Source organism: Ptychodera flava, chromosome 11 (assembly GCF_041260155.1).
Source record: "Ptychodera flava strain L36383 chromosome 11, AS_Pfla_20210202, whole genome shotgun sequence".
NCBI classification, from domain to species: domain Eukaryota; kingdom Metazoa; phylum Hemichordata; class Enteropneusta; family Ptychoderidae; genus Ptychodera; species Ptychodera flava.
The window spans coordinates 37961830-37979266 of NC_091938.1; the positions used below are offsets into that span (position 1 = coordinate 37961830).

The window sequence follows — 17437 nt, forward strand, 5'->3', positions numbered from 1 at the left end:
TTACACTTTCCTACCCTTTAAAGATTGAAAATTTGGAGTTTGATAACCGTTAAGCCAAAAATTTGGAGTTGATACCGAAATATATTGTCGGAAAAAAGATTCAGCAGTCTGTACTTTGTCATAGCAGGAATGACGGACGTAGGAAATAAACTCGGTTTGCCGTGTGATGAGAGTGAAGCACCCCATATACTGCTTCCTCCATACATTGCTCTCAATCAATACGAGATAAATAAATGTTATCTCTATGAAAGCAGTATACGCTAAATATACGGAAACTGTGTACGAAATATATGAACATAGATTTGCATTTTTACAAGACTTTCGGAGCCGCTCCTCCTTTCGACTTTGATCAGACTTCAAAGAATTCATAGCCTACCTCATTATGATTAAAATCAGATGTAGAGTACCTCGACGTCCAGTCTTATGCGGCATTCTCTTGTTGTGAGAGGCGAAAGAAGAGAATACCGTGTAGGTATAGAGTCGCCGTACTCTACGGTACTTCTGATTTTAGCCTATATCTCTGTCACCAACATTGACTGGTGGTGGTTTTCAAAGGAAAAATAGTTTTAAGTAGAAAAACTCTTTCGATTAGACACATTTTACTCCAAAGGGGTTGAAAATATTTCAAAATAGTACTTTACGCCGTTTTTTCCTGTATATACAGAACGTCTTCTGATAGCTTACCTTGTGACTCGAGATAATTTGCTGATGTTGGACTGTCTGAATGTATTTTGTATATTAATTAGAATATCATATTTTGCAGTGGTACAGAGGTATTTCTTTTGATGAATAAATGGCGATGATACTCACTGCATAAAAACCCTATAATACTTACTGTATTAACGTGGATTATTGCCTGTATTTTAGCTGAAGAGTGCATATACAGATGAATACAGTCAAGAATCCATTTTTTGTATTCAGCAAGCCTGTATTCATGTGGATTCATGTGAATTCACGGGTATTATACTATAATACAGGCAACTCATTAATGTGAATTTATCTGAATTATTGGGTTTTCATGCAGTGACTATTTTCAATATCTCATGACAATATTTCAACTGAGCTGGTCACCGGCATAACAAGTGCGGTCTACTAGCCAGCACACTACTTTCGCTTGGCCAACTATTAGATAACTATTCGATAATCAGTTTTCCTTCTTCTCTGAATCTGGATGTCTGCTGCATTGGTTGATGAATTCTCGACCTTTACAAAGCCCTTCAGGAAATTAAGTGGCATAATTGAAAACAATTGCAGCATAGGTAAATAAGAGTTGCGTTTGACATATTTTTTGCTCATAAACCGAAAAAAAAGATAAGCAAGTCTTGATTACTCAAACAAATTATCACGTTTTCTTAGCACTGATTGTTTACGAGGAAATATTATCAGTTACGATAAGTGTAAAGCACTAAAGATCCTAAAAGATGCGATGGCTGACTTTAAAAGTGAATTTAGATTATTTAGATTATCTCCTAACTGAGATAAGTCTTATCGGACCCTAAATGGATTCGTAGGTTTGGAACAGCGCCACCAGCGGTGCTGGTATGGAGGACAATATTGTGAAATGAAAAACGGTCGATTTTACACGTTCTGCGGTTCTGTCAACATTTAATTGCAAGTGGCTTAGTTTACTGAGATACTTCAGAAGATATTTAGCTACCCACAGGATGACATAAACATTTTAAGGAACAGCTGGTACAAAAAGTTTTCGTGCAAATCTGTAAACAAGTTTAGTCAATTTAACACAGAGTTCACTATAGGAAAAAATTGCGAGACTTGAGAGAGAAAGTCACGGTTACGCTTTCTCGCAGTTGGTGAGAATCTCTTGTTATTCACACCGTTATCAGTGATAATTCTTTAATTCTCACTGATGAGCAGTGAGAATCTCACCGCTGAGACCGAGAATTCTCACCAAGCACAGTGAGAGCGGCAATTTTCAAAGTGAGAATATATCATATTCATCAGTCACTGGTGAGAATCAACCAGACTCGCCATTCATTAGTGAGAATCAGCCAGACTTGTTATTCACTGGTGACAATCAGTCTGGTTAATTCTCACCAGTGAACAACAAGTCTAGCTGATTCTCACCAATGAACGGCGAGTCTGGTTGATTCTCACCAGTGAATATTGACTATGATTACATTCTCACTGTGGAAATTACCATGCTTGGTGAGAATTTCAAATGTTTTGACAGTGGAATCGACTTCAACCCTGATGTTTTCCTTACTTCTGACTTCCGTCAGAGTACACGCAGGTAATTTGTCCGATGTGTATCCGGCTGTCCCTGACCCATTTAGTGTCTCTTGAATTAATTCTACATAATTTTGGCTGTTCATACAGCTGACCATGATATGCCTGACAGGCAAATGATCTTGTCTGTGCCCCTGATCATCTCATCTCTCATTTATCGACTGACTTTTTTCCTCAAATCATAAATACATATATCCCTATCCAAAATTTCAAAGATGTGCAGTTTACACGGTATTTCCTTCTAAAACCTTTTTACCCAGGTATTTTAATTTCACTGTTGGGACCCGTCTTCGTGGTAATACAATATTCTTCCCGAGTTTTTTTTTTAGTTTTCCTGGCAGTATTTATCTTCGTCACTGTGAACAATGAATAACTTTTACCCGCGATGCCTGTATTATTATTAACATTTTCGATCAAAGATGAACAATATTAAGGCATAAATTAACGTATTATCATCATTGATATTGACAATAAGCAAATCATTCAAAGCCTTTTCTAGTATTAGTTTATGCGCTGCCATTTTTACAGTTGGTAAAGGCAAGTTTTAGAAGCAGTAAACCTATTCAGGAGATAGTTGGTGGAGTTATTGAAATGGAATTTGGGAAGCAAGCACTCACGATAACCAATCATTATTGAAATTTACTTGCAAGAATCCTTGAAAGTGTGCCTTATAGACAGTATGTGACATTAATTGTGTTGATTAAAATCGGGACAGATGTTTTAAATTTGTGTGTGGGAAGATCGCCTTAACATGTGAGTTTGTGTGCTGTTGGAGACAACTGTTAGTCCAACCTGTGGGTCACAAGATAGATGCATATATATTAATCAGCAAAATAATCCCTAAACACCGCACTTGTATTCATGATGTGTTTTTATCTGCGTAGACACTGTTTGTATATGTTTTCTATGGTTGTTTAATATTTCATTACATGAAAGGAGTTTTCAGTAAATGTTAGTTTCTCTGGTTTACAAAATTGTAGATCAACCAGCAATGCTTTACTGAATGAACACTTTCTTAGCTTATTAAACAGAGCATTTCAGACAATTCCCTGGTTTATCCTCTGTGATATTTATTAAGGCACACTGAATATCATGGCAGGTTGACGTTGACCGATGTAACAGCGCTGCTTTGAAAATTACATAAGATGTACAATGGTAAAGGTGTATTCCGTGGCATCCATGGCAGCATTGAACGCCAAGAAGTCAATTTCCGTTTTTCCTTTCCATGTGGATTGGATCAATACTCAGCAGCACCGCCACTGTTTTGAAGTAGATGCAAACATTCAATCAAATCATTAGGATTTCTCATTTGCCGACAACTCAAGCAACTCTGCATCTTAACACTTGTTCTTATTTTAAACTAAGGAAATAATTACACTTGTTCGATATCGATGACGTCATATATAGTACAGACCGAAGCTTTGGATTTTGCAGTGTTGACATTTGACATTGACCAATGGATTTGGAGTGACAGGGCTGAAAATGTCACCGAAAAAGATTTTAGATTATTGTGTAAAAGCAGCGAGCGCATTAGCGTTAGATTCTACCGACGAGTAGAACTTAAAATGAAGCTGTCACGTGACGGGGAGGTGGTCTTTACAATGAACTGAAACGAGTGGGTATGATATAATCTGTCTGCTTTAATAAATACCATGACTTCACGTTTCAATTGCTTGTAATAAATTTATTATCACTTAGAAGATCGATTATTTTAAGGCAAAAGTCTTTCAAAATATTAAATTTTACAGATACCATCCTTTATATCATTTGTGTTACAGTAAGGACTAACTATCTAGGAAGGCCGATCATCATCCGATTTAGATTGGTTCGTCGTCGTGATTGACATTGTCCTTCTTCTTCATTTACGGCCTTGCAATTCAAAATGAAGTAGAGCTGAAAATAAAACGAAACTGAAGCAAAATTATATACAAGAACGCAATCCTTAAGAACACACCACAGTGTGTGCATCTTAAGCAAGCTGTGATATATATTTTATTATATATATATATATATATATATATATATATATATATATATATATATATATATATATATATATATATATGCTAAAAGCAGAAAGTTATAATTAATAACACAATTACTGCAAGCACAGTGTAATTCCTTTTATCTAAGTTCATGCATCCTAAAACATCAGACAGAATTATTTTTTCTTAGAACTTCACCCATTTACACAAATGAGAATATAGATCTAAGAAAACAGTAGTAATTTATGTTTATATTATTTGGACAGTTCTTCGATGAGCAGTGCTTTTGAAAACTGCTGGCGAATGTCTTAAATAAAGTTTGCGAACACAAAACAATCCTCGTATCTTCGTAGATGTACATAAACAATAGACTGCCTGCTTACCTGCAACGGATGTCTGGAAGGCGGCGTTGTAATCGCATGCTACTTCGTTAGATACATAATCTTGTCTATTGTCATCGTACTCATCGTCGATGTTAGGACCTCCGACGAGAGCTCCGATCAGTTTATGTGGGTTGGCATCTGGTGATCTCAAAGCTGGACTTCCAGTCAAAGTTGAGTTACATGAACTGCAGGTGAAAACTGACTCCTTTAAATATGTCGGTCATGAATGTAATGAAACGTTGAATTAACGACTATTATCAAAGTGTCTATTTCTTACAATTGTCAGACCTGTTCAGTCGTCAAAAACAACAGCACAGTGTTGATAAGCTTAAAGATCCATTACCTTTAAGTTTGGTCATTTTTTTTATTTTGTTTGTTCTGTGTGTCATCCGCAGTTCCTGGTTTGAATCACATGGAGAAATTCCTGATATTTAGCTCATAAATATACCCTATATGAGTATAATCTGCATTGTTATTATTTAAATTTTGTATTCAGGTCCGGACTAGAATACATTTATCAACAATAACAATGGTCGTTTCACATACACAGGCTGTGTTGGCAAGCAAAACGCCGGGCATTGGTCATGATGATCGAATTATAGTAAAATTCTGTTGTTGATACATTGAAACAGAGTAGTGAAACATTAGTCAAAAGTTACAGCTAATGTCCCTTTAAGTTTAACAGTTATTAAACACACGTTAGGGAAGATACAATGAAACTTTCTTAAATGCGTTAAACACGGAAATACTTGGAACATTTTCTGACGTGAATCTTGGTCCCAAGTAGACTGTTTTAATTTCTTGACTTGTGACAAGAAGACATCCAACTCACTAGAGTTTCGAAAGTTTTTCTTGTGTCTATTTGCCTCATTGCTGTACTGAAAATGAAAGTGAGTTTTTCATTTCACGTCGCCAAAATGAATGTTTCTAAAGGTTGAAGTCGGGCTAATTATCGTGTTTAAAGGTACATACCTTGCTCTGTGGTGTGGTCGTAACGGAGGGTTGTGTCCAAACCCAACGACGTAGCTCCTACCGCAATCTCCCAGCATGTAGTGAATTTGACCTTTGGCCCATTCCAGATAAGATTCGGTGTGCAAACCAGAGTCGGCAGCGATGAGGGCAATCATTGTTGTTCCAGCTGTCACGTGACAATAGTCAAAGTGATCAGATATAATTTCAGGTAACACATAACAGCTTTTTGATCTCATTTTTTTAAAGTTAGTACAAGATTAAGGTTTAGGAAATAATATACTCCACATACAGCATTATTCTATGTGCGAGAAAGACGACAGTGTCAATAGCAGTATTACACACTTGGTACCGAGGACACCATTGCTCCCTTTGCAGCCAACAAAAATAATCAAGGGGACAAAATTTCAAAATGGCTCTAAGATTGCAGGAATATCAGTTTTCCCAGTGCAAAAATGCAGGTGGAATGAGTTTAATATGACAAAACATTCCTCTTCTGTTACAGTTCCCATCACTTCAGTTTGAGAAGTGGAACATTTGGAGCCGTAATCCTTCAGAATGTCCTTCTAACCCACTTGTAAATTGAATACAAAGTATTTTTCTTTGATCTAGCAGAAGTTATATTTTTTCTGGTAAAAATGCCTGACTCGACCTTTTACTGCCAAAATATTTGCTATAGCGAAAGTACTAGCTCGAGCAGCGGCCGAAGGCGGCCGCAAGTAGCTCACTGAAACGCATGCAGCGCTACAGTCGGTCTCAGCTCAACTTGCCGCACGCTGGCTACGAACATCTGTGACGAAGAGGAATATCTTAAAATTTTCTTTATCCAAAACCCCTCTACTACGAACAGTGAACTGTCATTCAAATTACATAGCTGTGCAAGCTTATGGCCCTAGTGTAATATTATATATAGACTTTCATAGAAAGTAACCTTGACAAAAAACTGAAAAGATGGCGAACATGCTCCTGAAAAGATTTTACATGTTCTGGTGCATTCGAGATTAAGCTTACCGGTGTAACGAAGAGGACCCCATATATCACGAAAGACCAGACCCAAAGGCGTGTAAGGAAGGCTTTCTCCAGGCATCCATTTGGTCACAAAATTATTGACTTTTTTCTCATAATCGTATTTGCCGGTCAGTTGGTACAGAAGCATCTGAAGGAAGAGGTTCGATTTAATAGACAAACCAGATATGAACACGTGTTTTAAACCAGGTTCATTAATAGTAGTACGCTTCACAGAACAATGAGATATATGTTATCACTATATGTAGTAGGTTTTTTAAACTTCGCACAGTACTCTCAGAGTTTAATTACTAATGACAAAACTTTATTTAATATGCAAATGAGCTGTTAATTAACTTGACACTGCTTAATGCTTTATGGGACAATTAGATATCCATCAGATCAACATTTGTAGCACGTTTTATTTAATTTAATGCTGTAATTTAAGAGTAATGTCACTAATTACAAAGTTCATTAAATATGCAAATAAACCCTAAATTAACTTGACACTGTTCAATGATTCATAGCACAATTAGATATTTATCAAAACAATATCTGTACCCAATTTCACTGACTTGGGTGCCGTAATTTCAGAGTTATATACCTAATTACAAAGTTCATTAAATATGTAAATGAACCCTTAATTAATTTCACACTACTAAACGCTTTACACTACAGCTAGAAATCAGTCAGATCAGTATATGCAGCAGATTTCATCACATTTGATGAAGTTATATCGGAGTTATATGACTAATTACAAACCTTCATAAAATATGCAAATGAGCTATTTATTAACTTGACACTGCCTAATGCTTCTAAGTATAATAAGATATATATCAGATCAATATTTGTTGCAAGTATCATCAAGTTTGGTGCAGGAATTTCAGAGTTATGTCACTAATAACAAAAGTTCATTAAATATGCAAATGAGAAGATAATTGACATGACACTCACAGTATCATCATAATGTTCTTAGATTGTCATCTTTGAAAAGTTTCATGAAATTTTGTGCAGTATTTCTTGATATATGTCTACACTGTCAATACCGTCTCCATAGGGAAACCATTGTACGGAAAAAAACGATATTGCATAACTTCATTAATATGCAAGCCACACTAACCAAAATCTAATCAGTTCTTGCAAGTAGCATATGGTACCTGTGTACCAAATCTGACTTGAATCCGTTCAGGCGTTTTTGAGTTATCGTGTAAACAGACAGACAGACACACACACACACACACACACACACACACACACACACACACACGGACAGACAGACAGACATCGCTATGACATTAGCCCATGTGTTTACACACGTGAGCTAAAAATGAGAGATTATCCTGCACGATACATCAAAACTATACGTTAGAACCAGAAAGTTTGAACAGTTCAATATAGGAGCAGGGTCTTCGAGGGTCTTGGATGATCAAAACATACGTATGACAAGTGAAAAAATCATTGCGTTTTGTTGGCGGGATTTTCGGTAAAATGACGTAAAGTTGCATCAAGTGTGCCATGGTTACACCATTGAATCGCGTACATGCATGGTACGATATCACCATTCAATTTAAAAAAAAAAATATTTGATGTTCAGCATTTTAAATTCCATTGAATCATTATTCCAGCTTTCGTTTAAAATGAGAAGCAGGAGGACTTTGAGGTTGACGCAAACAGTTTCTTTAACTCTGAGAATATTTGAAGTATACACGGTTCTGTTGGTATTGAAGGGCGAGACAATCAGGATCAAAACAAAGCACGAAAAGGAATATGGAAATTAATGTTGAATTGCCTGGTGTTGAAGACGAACAATAACGGTCTCTGTTAAATATCTTGATTGCTCTTATTTATACTTATATAAGATCCTCTCTCTCTCTCTCTCTCTCTCTCTCTCTCTCTCTCTCTCTCTCTCTCTCTCTCTCTCTCTCTCTCTCTCTCTCTCTCTCTCTCTCTCTCTCTGACACATCCTTTGGGTGATTCTGAAATGCACCAGATACATAACGTGTTCTGCAGCAATTGTCTTTTACTTTGCTTTGTGTTACTGAATATTCATTCTCTGTTTATCATGACAAGCACAGTCACAACCAAACAGAGAAGCGGTTTGTGATGACTGGTACAGCCGCACAGAGAGGTGGAAATATGGCTAGGTTAGACATCAAATTGTTGAAATTACACATTCTGCACCCTATGCATCTAAAATCATCAAGTGACATAATTCTATTTTGCTCTCCTTTCCAAACTAACATCCCATGAAACATGTATACAGCATAGTGGAGTGTTAGTGAATTTTCTCAACCGTGGAGGTATTCAAAGACAGCTCCACCATACAAACGAAAGCTTGTCAGTCATCCATACCTGAGCGCCTGCATTTTTATTTCCCCATGCGAAAGCCCAGCCACGTGATTTGCAATGAAGTTCATAGAGCTCTTCAGCTTTAGTCAGGTAAGGACTTTCATGGGATGCTGCGTAAAGCCAGGCAGCTGACCAACACAACTCATCGCCATAGGTTGATGATCTATAAATCACAAAATGGTTACACCCTTCTAATAGCAATAAATGAATATATTTTATGTTACATACATACACACCTGTGGTCACATTTCGATCAGCATTTTACATAAGTTGCTATCGATAGAAATCATCGTATAGCAAAAAAATGCAGAAAATATAGCTAACGGGACTGTAAAAACGAATGTGAAAAGCCTTTGTCATTTGCAGAAAAGAGAATGTAGATTGAACGCTTGAAGGTTGAGTCTTCGTAAATGACATTTTTTCACACAACTGTTGTTGAAACAAACACTTCCCTTCTTTTCGATCCATTTACATTTCAGTTAATAATTTCGCTTTCAAATGAATGGCTTAACGAACAAACCAATAAAAGCCTGGCTTCATGCAGTTTTGACGTGAATTATCCTTTGTTATTTGATTAACATCAAACATACTTACACGTAGTATCCGTCCGCGTCATAGTTTCCTTGGTAGTTGTAGGCGAAATCAAATAGTTCCTTTGCGGCGTCCAAAAGGGTTGTTGAATAGTCTCCGTCTATAACAAATGATGATACAGAACATTAGATCGGTGTTAAAATGTGTGTGCCCCCTGATTCATGCTCTGTGATAAGATGATGATCTTAGTACACTTTTCTTCCTTGTCAAATCTCCAGAGAAACTCGCTTTAAATACTGTTTTCTAATTACCCTTTATCGATTTCACTATCAGTCAACATAAGTTAGAAACAGTAAAGTAAGATTCGATTGTTCGATATTGGCCGAAGTTTGCTTGTTGCGGCGAATGCAGTCCGGGAGATTTATATAAGGCTTGTACTTCGCTTGTCATGTGGTAACGAGGCGGCCATTTTGCTTCGAATAACTTTCATATTCCGAGCCAATATTAAGAAATGCCTCAACTGACTTCTTGAAATTTTTGGAAAAGGAAATGTAAAGAGGCATAAATGTACACGTCCTTAAGCAGGAATGTTTTATGGTTCAATTTAATCACTATGACAATCTTGATCAAGAAGGTTGATTAATTTCGTGGCGAATATTTTGATTATAAATAAGACATGAAAATGATCGTACACTCTGAAACGCCATCAAATGCGATGGAAGCGGCGGCCAAGGCAGCAGCAGTTTCCCCGACAACGTCAGAACCGTTCATCGACACACCATCGACCAGATATGGAGGACGTTCCATGTCCATCGTTTCCGGTGCTCCCCAGTATTTGTGATCAATGTGTCCTGATCCAACCTGGATAATACCAGAAGACGGGACTGTCAGCAACAGGAACTTCAAAGGAGGTGGTTGACATACTCGGAAAAGTTTAAAATGTTGTTTGATAGAAGGATACATAAATGCCCACTTAATTACCGTAAGCGTACGTACATACAGTAGATGTGCATTGATAAAGAAAGAGAGACAGACAGACAGACAGACAGACAGACAGACAGACAGACAGACAAGCATGAACACCCAGGAAGACAGACAGAAGAACAAAGTTAATAGACATATTTAACGTGTATCGAATTCACTTAGTAGGAACACATACCTGTGAATAAAATCCTGTGGTGAGACATGGGCCTTGATGAAGTAATCAGTTGCCCATTTAATGGTTTCATACATGTTGCTCAATTGTCCAGCAGCTTCATAGGCGTCTTTGAATTGTATCAGACCCCATGAAAGTACTGTTGTAGTGAAGGCCATTGGAAATCCAAACTTCACGTGATCACCAGCTGTCCAATGAAAATGAAGGGCCAAGGGTAAGTATGACTGAAGATAAATTAAAACACTACACTATCGTTTCTGCTAACTCGTCTGAGTACATATACATTCAAAATGTTATGTCAATAAAATATTTAGTCCGTTTAAAGGTAGTATGAACTTTGAAAGTGTAAGATTTACTCTTGATCAAACTTTCCTCAAGGTATCTTTCAAGTATACTATTTCAAAATCACGAATAAAAATCGGGGGTCATCGTGCAAATTTTGGTACTAGAGAAACAAATTACCTAAGATTTACCGATATTTGAAATTCAAAATGGCCGCCATCCCTGTGTGAACTCCATGGAGAAAAGTAAAATTTTCGATATTCAGACTACTAAGACGGTGAAAGTCTTTCTTTCTTCTATAGCTTCAGAAAATGATCCTCCACAAGTGGTAGACCAGGAAATAATTGTAAAAGTTTGAGATTCCAAATATCTGTCCCCTAGGCGCATTCTACCTTAAGGTAGAACGCACCTCGAGGACAGATATTCGGACTTGCAAACTTTCATAATTCGTTTAAAATTATACCACTCGTAGGGGTTCATTTTAAAGCTCTTGGTGAAAAAAACAACTTTTTATCGGCTTCATTTTTCGAAATGCGAAAATTTTATTTTTCTCTATAGAATTAACACAGTATGGCGGCATTTTGAATTTCAAATAACGGTAAATCTTATTTGTTTCTGTAGTACCAAACTTTGAAATGTGATTCCGATTATTACTCTTGATTTCGAAAGACAATGGTTGAAAAATTCCTCGAGGAAAGTTTGAGCAAAAGCTTAAGTCTTTTACTTTCGAGGCGCATACTAGTTTATACTTTACCAACGTCTTCAACCGTTGAGAACATTGTCTGTACTATTACCTTTACCTGTGTTGTATCGAGAATGTTTGGTTATTGACGTTTTCTTGATATTACACTGATAATCAAAGTGATACAGCCATATTAAACATTCAGCTAAGTTTAATTTTCTTACCCTAATAAGAAACGACACTGTAGTCTAGCTATTAACAAATCGTTACCTACCATCGTAGTATCCCCCTGATAAATCTTCGCCATTAAAACCAACGTCGTCAACTGCCGAATTACCTCGGAAACATATGCGATTGTCAGCGGGTAACGGGCCGGACCTTTGTGATTCGTAAAACAGTATTGACTTTTCAATAACTTCGATGTAGTCGTATGTTGATGTGACTTGGCGAACTGTAATAAAACGGAAATTAAACGAAATGACACAGATAAATTTCATTCAGGGTTTTATCCGTCGGATGTCTATTTTGAGTTTCTGCATCAATGTTGATACATGTACACATCAAGTATCGTACAATTTAGCTCCAAGAATGATGTTTCAATTCATATTCATTCAATTACTCCCATTTGTGTTCACTATAAATCGAATCCCGATTTATAAATTCGATTCCGAACTCCGGATTGGCTAGCTTGAAGGCCGCATATCTGTATCTTCTTGCCCATTTTTTTCGATTAGATGATTTGAAATCAAATGCAACTTATGTAAAAGTGCTTTTCAGACATTGGCGACGAACGACACACCTTAAATTTTCATAAGTACATGTTTTTCGAGCTGCAACCCAAATATGGCCATCGCAAATATATGCGTGAGCGCCTGAATTTAATCTACAAAACCCATCACTACGGATTGAAACAGTTACATTTCCGAAGACAATACGGCTTAATGGAGGGAATCAAAACTATTTTCAGACGATTGGATCATGGTGTTTCCGATAATAAAAAATTAATTCAAAACGACAGAGCTAGTGGGACTTTAAACGTTAATGAATTATGAAACTGACTACCTTTTGCCCTTTTCCTTGGCATGGAATTTTCTTTAACAGTCAAGAGCTCGAGAAATTAAGGTAGATAGTGGTCAATCTATTCATCAATGATTTTATAGTCACGAAATATTATTTGAAATTTTGTTTAAATTTCTCGTACATTTTGCAGCCTTGTTTGGACTAGTGATGAATATGTCGCGCCCATGAAACTTTCGTCAGCATAACTTAATCTCAGTACGACCAACACGCCTTGGAAATATAAATGAAGTGATATGAAAATTATTGTTTGTTACGAAGTGCTTCGTTAAATATTGCATATATTGCATATTTATGCAAACTATCTTTATCATGTAACTACAGCTGCCTGAAAACCCTATTGAAAAATAGATCAGTTCTACACGCAATATACGGATACTCTGAGTAATACTAAACTAGTAACCGACTCACAGAGATGTTCGATTGAAAACGTGAGTATGTCTTTTCCCACTATATGTTGGCTTTCCCAATACATAGACCAAAATGAAATAATTACACATACTGTTTTTGTGAACTTCCCTGGTTGAACGTTCATCGTATTCATCGTCGTCGTCCTCTTCCACACTTGGCGGTGCCGGCATCGGTGGAGGGTCGTACTCACCGATGTACGTCGCTACTTCGTCGTCGACTCCTCTATCCATCAAGGGGCTGGCAGTGACGTCAGACCAGATTCCAAACACCAATACAAGAAAGACAGTAGTGAGCAATGCGTTCATTTTGATAGATGCCAAAAGTACGTTCATCTGACAATCACCGACTTTTCTGAAATGCCTGTTAAGACTGTCAACCTGTCTTAACGTACAAAATTTCTGTGAATGCTCTGTCCTTATATAGCATTCAACTATCGCAGGGATGTCAATTATTGGCACTTGTTTATTCGGTTTCTTCATGATTGATACTTGACGATTCGGAAGTCCAGCTTTTTACCATTATTCCGAAGAACCCTATTAAGGTAATTAGTTCGCCGCCCGAGTTGTCACCGCTATACACCAAGTCCAATAAATCTGTAAAATTTCATTCTTTGCACAGTAGTACCTGTTACGCATCTCATTACCCATACCCATAAAACCCCATGATATGTTCTTCCTTTAAAAAATGAGTAAAGACATAATATTAATAAACCATTATTTGAAAATTGACCACGAAATAATTTCCGATATTTTATGGTCATTCTTATTAGAGACAGTTCGTGTCTTGGTGAAGAGCATTCAATTATGATTTTATTCAAAATCTACAGTCTCTCAAAACTTTTCGCAGCATTCGCTTTGAGTGTACAACTGTGCAAAACAAGTAGTATGTTGATTTTCTTTTATCTATAGACGGAGATACTCACATGTTTAAATAAAAATTAAAACTTTAAGGTCTCGGACCGTTTTTGTCAAAATTATATTTTAATAATATACAAAACCATGCACTATCAGAGCAAAAACTCTGAATGAAATAGGAAGGAAAACTATGCTTATTCCGTAAAAGCCTGACTCTATCGTGCTGGACTGTCATAGTGGATCAATGCAAACACTAAGAAATAGCTACAACTTTCAAATTATCTACCAGACTCTGATTCTTGTACCCACATTGATGCATTGACGATATAAAAATATAGAAGTTATCGGCAAAGCTTTACTTATAATACATTGTGTTATCTATGTGTCTTATATATCATATTTTCTGTATTAAATTAGTTAGAATGAATCATTCAAAGTCTAATGATTCTTGGAAGATACTAAGAATTCAATGGGATTTAATTGTATCTTGTTCTGTGAGTGACTGTCGAGATGATTGTATCTTCCGTGTGAGTTAATTTTTGTCATTGAAATCATCACAGACGAGGACAATTCCTCTTTGTCCTAGTTGAAATATTGTCCTAAATGTACTGCCGCCGATCGACAGATGTTTTGATCTGCATTGAGTAGGTTTATTACTCATGAATTTTCCATCGGTAAGTTCACGAAATCACATAAAGACTGTGTGGAGAGAGAGAGAGAGAGAGAGAGAGAGAGAGAGAGAGAGAGAGAGAGAGAGAGAGGAGAGAGGAGAGAGAGGAGAGAGAGGAGAGAGAGAGAGAGGAGAGAGAGAGAGAGAGAGAGAGAAGAGAGAGAGAGAGAGAGAGAGAGAGGTATACAGATAGACAAACAAACAGAAAGAGACAGAGATTGCTTTCAGCGTTGCCATTGACACAAAAATACCCTTCTCTATTCAAACATAGGCAAGCAGGTGACGTTTAATGTTGGCGGTGTCAAACTTACATTTCCGAGAGCAAACGCAAAGTAGAAATATCCGTTAAACATTTTGTTAGTCTCATTAGCATATACGATAATTGAATCACATCGGTATAAACTGATTGAAATCAGATAATGAGAAGGGTCTAAGCAGTACGATCTCTACATGTAGTTGGAAATCGCAAAGTTGTACATCTTGATCAATTTTTAAAGCAGTTTCTCAAGAAAACAGTTAAGTGAATAAATGTATGTTGTTTGTATATGACACGATTAAACAGTAACCACTATCGGTTAATAGGAACCTATTATCATTGTAAGAAAACTTCTCTTCGAACATTTGCCGATAACAAGAACCTAACTAACTAAGAGAATGGGCACACAGACCCTCAGCCAATCCCGTGTACAATTTCAGAAACTTGAATTATCAGTGCTGTACGTCGAAGAATGCTTCTACTGGAATGAGAATTTACAGTACGCAGATTCTAAAATTCATATTATGTGTTGTCTTTACTTATTACTCGCCGATACCCTCGTTAGAAATCAAATGTAAAGTTTTGAAATTGGATGTCTTCAGAATTAATTCGTGTCTATTTTTTATCTGTCATCAATATATTTAACATGATGTCACATGTCACGGGGTTTAAGGAAACGATGACGTCAATTGATGTCTGCGCGGCACAGATAATGTTTGTACGTACGTGGCGCTTGATGATTTCAAATTTGTCGTTGTCAGAACACAGTCTCTCCAATGGTTGGAGGGACTGTGTTCAGAACACCAAGGCAATGCAATTCCACAGAGTCACGACCGTTGACATTAATTTGGTATCTGCGTCGGAATTCTTTTCCACAGAACGTTTTCTTCGATGTAAGTCCTAGAATAGTACGATCGTTCAAATTTCTGAAATTGTACAGTCACACTAAACGCAATATGTAAAATCATACAGTACAGTTTTATGACTGTTTCACTATCGAGATCAAACGACTGCGGATATTCATGGGTCTAAGGAGATATTGTATGTGTGCAGTCCGTTTAAATGTCATTGAGGTCTTTGAAGAGGGCTTAAAAAGTTGATAGAAATTCCGACAAGTGTGTTTTGAAAAGAACCCCGTAGAGATTTAATATCCGGAAAGCCGATCTATGATTAACCTATTAATTACATTTGTTGAATAACCAAATTTTCCCGTGATAAATGCGCCCTACAGAATCATTATACGCCTTCACCATAAACCAATTTAAAGAGCTAATATACGTAAATCAGATAATATAATTCCCAACCCTTAAAAATAGGTTGAACTGGTGCCAGACGCGATAGTTGAAGAGGTAAGATGCAAAGAGAACGCTTGTTAAGATACTAGTCGTAAGCTCATTGCAAATTTCGACGAAAACAAGTCGGTGAGACCCTCATTTACTCCATAAGCTTGAGAGTGAGTGATAAAAAGCGGCATAGAAGCCAAGTACGTCAGATATATCTGAGGCGAGGCGCCGCATTCTACCCTCACGTGTGATGTAACAGTACAGCGGAAACATTTCTTGGCAGCTTCTCCTATTAAGTTGAAATCGAGTGATAGAAATTCAGCCAAAACAAAGAATTACATTCGAGGTGGACGCATAAATGCAGCCGGCACATGTACCCTGTCCCTTATCCATCATACAAATATTCTTATAAATTGAAGGTAAGAATTCGTCGTCGGAAGAATGACATTGTCGATTGTATTACAAGTCTTTAAAATGACAATCCGTATGTTTATTAGTTATTTTACGTACGTTTGTCGACCACAACAGAAATAATTTGATCGTCGCTACATTCTAGTGAAAGTAATGTAAAGTAATTTAAAACTTTTAGCTATTCCCCTCAAACAGCCATGAATAAAATTGGAGAGATGAACGAGCAAGTTTCAGCTTGGACAAGCTGAAAGGGCAATTTTTCAAAATGTACACCATTGCTAACTCCATGAAAGATTCATTTTCTCAAAGGTTTTCTGAATAAACCCACAAACGGTAGACAGGCAAAGAATTGAATCATTTTTAATCAAGAACCCTGTCTAGGAGGTACATACTGCTTCAAAATCGTAGACAAAAAAACACAGTTGTGTGATTCGGCTAATAGTAGATGCAGTGATTTTGAAGTACAAATACAGAAATGTATGGAAAGGTTGATTTGCGACATTGTAATAGCCACTGGACACATTGTGCAACGTACGTGTTCACATGAAAGGAATAATCGCCACGCAAAAGTTTTACAACCAGCCACAGGTCTAGACATGTTATCATTTAATCCCCGTTCTTGTATCACCCGATTTGAAACCTTATATTGAACAGCAAGCAATCAATTTATCTATCAATTTATCTGCGTTTTATCTACGGATACTATTCATGAAGTGGGTCCTCAGATTACTGACGTCGCTTTGATCTTCACAAATATACCGTTACCTTCATTCCAATATGTCATTATTAGGTTCCCCGCGGAAAAGGGAATAAATATGATATTTCTCTAATAATGATTTTGTCACGTGATCACAAATGACATGCATGGTGTAACACCTTGTGGTCG

At 36.9% G+C, this 17437-nt stretch overlaps 1 protein-coding gene across 1 annotated transcript; it reads right to left on the bottom strand.

Moving 5' to 3' along the window:
* Positions 1-3913: 3913 nt before the first annotated feature.
* On the bottom strand, positions 3914-13467 carry LOC139143151 (endoglucanase E-4-like). Its single transcript, XM_070713287.1, has 10 exons — positions 13169-13467; positions 11864-12040; positions 10629-10812; positions 10162-10330; positions 9533-9629; positions 8942-9101; positions 6596-6740; positions 5588-5753; positions 4616-4800; positions 3914-4140 (listed from the first exon to the last, which is right to left on the bottom strand). Exons 4-10 carry the CDS (start codon positions 10280-10282, stop codon positions 4106-4108), a joined length of 909 nt encoding a protein of 302 aa, XP_070569388.1. The 5' UTR covers positions 10283-10330; positions 10629-10812; positions 11864-12040; positions 13169-13467; the 3' UTR covers positions 3914-4105.
* Positions 13468-17437: the final 3970 nt, after the last annotated feature.